This window comes from Pinus tabuliformis, chromosome 7 (assembly GCF_031772625.1).
Source record: "Pinus tabuliformis cultivar Carrire ecotype Pingquan chromosome 7, CPIR1, whole genome shotgun sequence".
Taxonomy (NCBI): domain Eukaryota; kingdom Viridiplantae; phylum Streptophyta; class Pinopsida; order Pinales; family Pinaceae; genus Pinus; species Pinus tabuliformis.
In genome coordinates this window covers 1,440,335,482-1,440,340,493 of record NC_142293.1, presented here as the reverse complement: position 1 = coordinate 1,440,340,493, position 5,012 = coordinate 1,440,335,482, and the positions used below count along the sequence as shown (strand labels likewise).

General features: G+C 49.0%; 1 protein-coding gene across 1 annotated transcript; it reads right to left on the bottom strand.

Moving 5' to 3' along the window:
* Nucleotides 1-4,192: 4,192 nt before the first annotated feature.
* LOC149253098 (uncharacterized) lies at nucleotides 4,193-4,537 on the bottom strand. The gene has a single exon (XM_089454367.1). It carries the CDS (start codon nucleotides 4,535-4,537, stop codon nucleotides 4,193-4,195), a length of 345 nt encoding a protein of 114 aa, XP_089310493.1.
* Between the last annotated feature and the right edge of the window lie 475 nt (nucleotides 4,538-5,012).

Here is a 5,012-nt window from a genome sequence, read left to right as displayed (position 1 = left end):
CGGGTCAGATCAGCTCTGCAACCTAGTCCCTCGGATCCCAGTTCCCCCTGCTCAGCATCTGCACCTACGTACCTCTTCTGCAACCAACTCCTTCTTCCTCTGGCAGGTTCAACAACAACCTTCTTCCTTCCTGTTCTTCCCCTTTTATATCCTTCCCGGCTGCCTGGACTGCCAGTTCTCGCTCGGCTGCTTGCTCCCTTGGCTGCTTTTGTGCCTTCCCGTCTCCTCGACTGCCTTTTCCTTCCATTGCCACCTTGCCATCACTCCTCTGTAACTGTTCATTCCGCCACCCAACTGTTGTTGCCATTTGTCCTTTCCCGCCCTTCGGTCAGTCAAAACTAGTCAAAATCATTCAAAATTAATGAAGGCTCCAACAGGCCTCGACCACAATTTCTTGACTTGTCCCCGAGTCAAGTCATTTCAACCTCTAGCGGTTCTGTTGCTGCTTCCATGTGTTCTACGGGTGGTGGCTGCGTTACTACCGGCGTTGTTTCCACTGTCTGTTGTGCCGACACTTCTGCTGCTTCGATACTTGCTTGCGGAGTAGGCATTTCTTCTGTCTCAATCCTAGCTTGCGGCATGGCATTTGTTCCTGTGGCCCTTTCTTGACCTTGTGGCTCCTCCGTTCCAAACGAAGGCTCTAATTCTGGGACTGCAGTTATTGTTTGCTGCCTGAACTCAGTGTATCATTAAATTTCCAGGTCCCAGCTGGTGAGGATTTCATCGGTGCCTTGTGTGAATGCCTTAGCCGATTGTGATGTTAATGTTGTTGGTCGCTATCTCTACAGGTCATCCCATTGTTGGCCACTGGAATCGCATGCCTCCTTCAAGAGCAGAACCTGCATACGAACCGGGGGCCGTAGGTCCCAAATTATCCTTTTCGTCCTCGTCGATTCCTCCTCAATGTTGTCAACCTGGGCCTGGAGGATGTCGATTTGTTCGTTTATTTGCTGCAGCTGAGCATGGTCTGTGCAATCCCTTGTGCTGGCAAACAGGGACTGGATTTGTTCTCTTAACGGGTAAACCTGGTGGTTCTTCAGAGCTAGACTGCCTGACCAGTCGTGGACCTTGCCCATTAAGGCGTATCCGTTGGTGAGGGCCTCGACCAAGGCTTTTTTCTTCATTTCTAGCTCCCTGACCTTGCCTTCAACTGTCCATGCGTAGATCTCCATAGGATCTGGTAGTGCGGACCTGACAGTCTCTAGCTTCCACTTCATTTCTGAATTTGTGGTTGCTAGGCGTGTGCACGCTGTCTGTATGTGATTGCAGCAGTCGATCAACGTGCAGGCAGACATGTCCGCCAGTGCTTCTGTGTTGGCTTCGGTGATGGTTGGCCATATGGATTGGAACCGTTGTGTTATCTGATCCACCTGGGCTTGCAATCCTGTGTTTGCTTCCCGTAGGCGATCTCGTTCTTCCGTCACTACGAGCAACTACATCTTCTGCTGCTCATGTTCTTTGGCCAGGTCTTCATGAAGGCTCTCAGCCTTGTGGGCTGCTTGCTGAATAAAAGAAAATAACTGGGCTAATGACCAGTGATGGAGTGTATCAGCCCGCATTGTGTCTGGTTCCGGGAATTTTTGTTGTAGGGGTAGGCCGCTTGCAATGGACTTATCGGAATGGGAGGCAGGTGAATGTTCTTGCTGGGATGGTGGAGTGAACTATGGTGTGGCTGGAGTGATGCTAGGGTTTGGAGGGACTGTGATCTTTATAGGGAGAGCAGGCAAGTACAGGGCAGTCCTTTCTCCCTGCCAACTAGTATCCAGGTGTCTCCCAGCTGGTGGGTCCAACCCAAGCATCGGTGTTGTACTATCTATTGGTGGCATCCCTATGGTCGAGGTGGTGCCTTCTGTCCGGCCGGCCGACTGAACTTTTGCTTCTGTAGTAGTCCATCGGTGGCCGAACGGGAGGATCTCGGACAAGGTTGCGGAGGTGGAAGCAGTTTGCAGGGATGACTCCCGTGACGGTTGTACTGCAGTGGATGTGGTGGCAGGGATCTCCTTGACTATGGTGGTTGTGGGAATTGGTTGTTCGACCTCAACAGTGAGGTCGACGACTAGAGCTGGCGGTTAATTTTCGACTTTTTGGTAGTTGACTTTTTGACTTGGGGGGTGCGGATGACTCGTTTCTTTTGTGGCTTGGGGACCGGCATCTGGGAGGGAGCCTGGGCTGCTCCCATGGGGAGTGCCATAGAGAGAGGTGGCGTTACAATGGGGAACAACATGGTGGAACCTTGAAAGTGCTCGGGATAGTCACTCTCACCTGGCTCGAAGCTTGCGACTGTCCTCCTTGCTTCGAACATTTTCTCTTCCATTTGGAGTAGCATTGGTTGGAGCACTTCATCTGCTGCTCGCTTCCTGCTGCTTTCTACCCCATCTCCCTCTCGGTTCTGTGGCATTAGGACCTCGAACAGGTATCTAGGCTTCCCTTCTCTCACCTCGCAGGCCACTCCCAGCCAGGACTCCACTTCTCTGCGTAAGGCTTCCTCCATCAAGCTAAACCTTTGTGGCCTTAATTTGAATGTGGTGGGGTTGACACACCGTAGTCTTAGGTAAGTGTGCGTGTGGGAGGCACCAAACTAGAGCTCGCCTGAGAACTCATCCAAGAGAGTCCTGGGTATCCTCTCAGTGGACTGAATGACGTCCACCATCTGTGTGTACCAGCTCTTGAAAGCTCTTTTGTGTTGGGATCCCCCGATGCCCTCCACAGTTCGTACCTGAGCACAATTGGCTAGTCTTTAGCAATGGTTGCCATTTGCCTCTCTGGTGGTGGCCTCCATTTCCACATTGCCAGCGCCATTACCAAGTATCCGAACACAAAGCCAGTGCTCCTCCTGTAGACATCTTCACATGCCTCGAATAGTTCGTTGAGCATGAAAGCTGACCAGTTGAGTATTTCCCCCTAGCAGCAGTGTTCCGCTATCAAAACGGTGTCCAAGGTGCACTCATTCCTCGTGAAATGCCTCATTGTCTTGCTTGCAATAAGGTAGCAGGCGAACTGATGTTATCTTTGTTGATTTTGTCCAGCTTCGCGCCCTTCCCACCTCGCTCTGTCCCATATCGGGCGTAGATGTTGTCTTCTGTCTGCTTCTTCCCCCTCTTGACCCCAGCCTGGAATGTTGTGCTGACTGCATTCCCCACTCCTACCAGCCCCGTTAGTCGAAAGATATCTTCGGCATGAATAGGGTATTCCTGGTCCAACCATAGTGAACCTCCATGCATCCTGCTCGCCAGTAATTTGGTGCACTGCATGGTGGAAAATTGGGTGCCGAATACAGGCAAATTGCGCAGGTGGAACAGTGTGGACCTCTATATCCCTCTGAAGTCCTCTCTGATTCTGGAGGTCCTGGTGCCATCCTCCCTTTGAAATTCTTCCGTGTATACTTCCCTCTTCATTGCTGGAAACTGGAATCCGTTTGTGAAGTCGTTGTCAATGAGATTCGACCTGTCATACTTCCCGTATAGATCGTCCACCACTTCAATTCTTGCATCCAGAGCGGTTTGTGGGACTGATATGATTCCTTTTGCCATTGCTTTTCTTCTGCAGTAAACAATTTTCACTGGTGGTCTCCTGCTTCTCTTCTTCTGCTCCTGTTCTTCTGAGCGATCCTGGAATTCTTCTGTTGTTTGAAACTCTACTGTTCCCTGCATCCTCCTGCGATTTATGTAGCCGGCTCTGACACGGCGTCCCTTGACTAACAAGGCTTTAATCAACTAATTACTCCGGCGACCTTTCCATGTATTCTAGCTATATTTTTCCACCGTCGGCCGACTGGTATGTGCCAACTATGATGTGGTTTGGAAAGTACAGAGTGGGCTGCATGGCATCTTTATTCTGCCATGATGGGCTTATTTATTAACTAATTCTATGCTTAACAAGAAATATTTTGCGACCCTATCTTGACAGTTGCCTTATTGATTACTTAATCGGGAAATAACTACTAGTACGGTGGATGGGACAGGTACTTGTGCGACCATCAATTCTGGAAAAGGTTTGGACCTACGTGTATTTTGCTGATGGGGGTGACATGCGTGGCTATTGTCCCTGCTGACTAGGCCTACCAATGCGATCCCTGACATTATATGGCTGCTGACACTACCCCCCCGACCACAAATGGGTTGCGATATCCCAACCATGGCCGCAACCTTATTATTCGAAAAATATTTATTTATTTATTTTTATTTTTTTAATTTTATTTATTTTTGTTGCGGAAGAGTTTCAGGCGTGCGCCATTCACCCATCCCTGCAGCAGGACTCCATCCAGTTGCACGAGTCTTACTGCACCTGATTCTTTTATTTCTACGATTATGAATGGGCCTAACCAGTGCATCTGTAGTTTTCCCGGGAACTTCAGGAACTTGCTGTCATAAAGGAGCACTTGGTCTCCGACTTCAAACGATTTCTTCTTGATGTGCCTATCATGCCAGGCCTTTTGTCTTCGTTGCTCAACTGATTGATGGAATTCTGCTAGGAACCGGGTTTCATCGAGTTCCATCAGTTGGCTCAACCTGTTCCGCAAGGCACTGCTATCCGTCATTCCTGTAGCCTCTGAGATTAACATGTTGGGTAATATAAACTCTACTGGCACCACCGCCTCTCTGCCATAGATGAGCTAGAATGGAGTTTGTTTGTGGAGTCTTTTAATTGTTGTCCTATATGCCCACAGAGTCACTGGAATTCTTTCATCCCAATCATCCTGGTTGGCAGATATGATTTTTGTTAGCCCTTTTTCCAGTATTTTGTTAAATGCCTCCACTGCGCTGTTTTCTTGTGGATGATAAGGACTACTCTTATTATGTTGTACCATAAAAGTTGTTAACAGAACATCAATTGTTTCATTCAGAAAGTGAGTGCCCTGGTCACTTGTGAGGCTCCTCGGGCATCTGAACCTTGAAATAATATTTTCAAAAATGAATCTTGCTGTTGTTTCTGTTGTGCAGTCTTTCACTGGCATGGCCTCTACCCATCTTGTGAGGTATTCTATTGCTGTGATTATGTATCGGGCTCAAGAG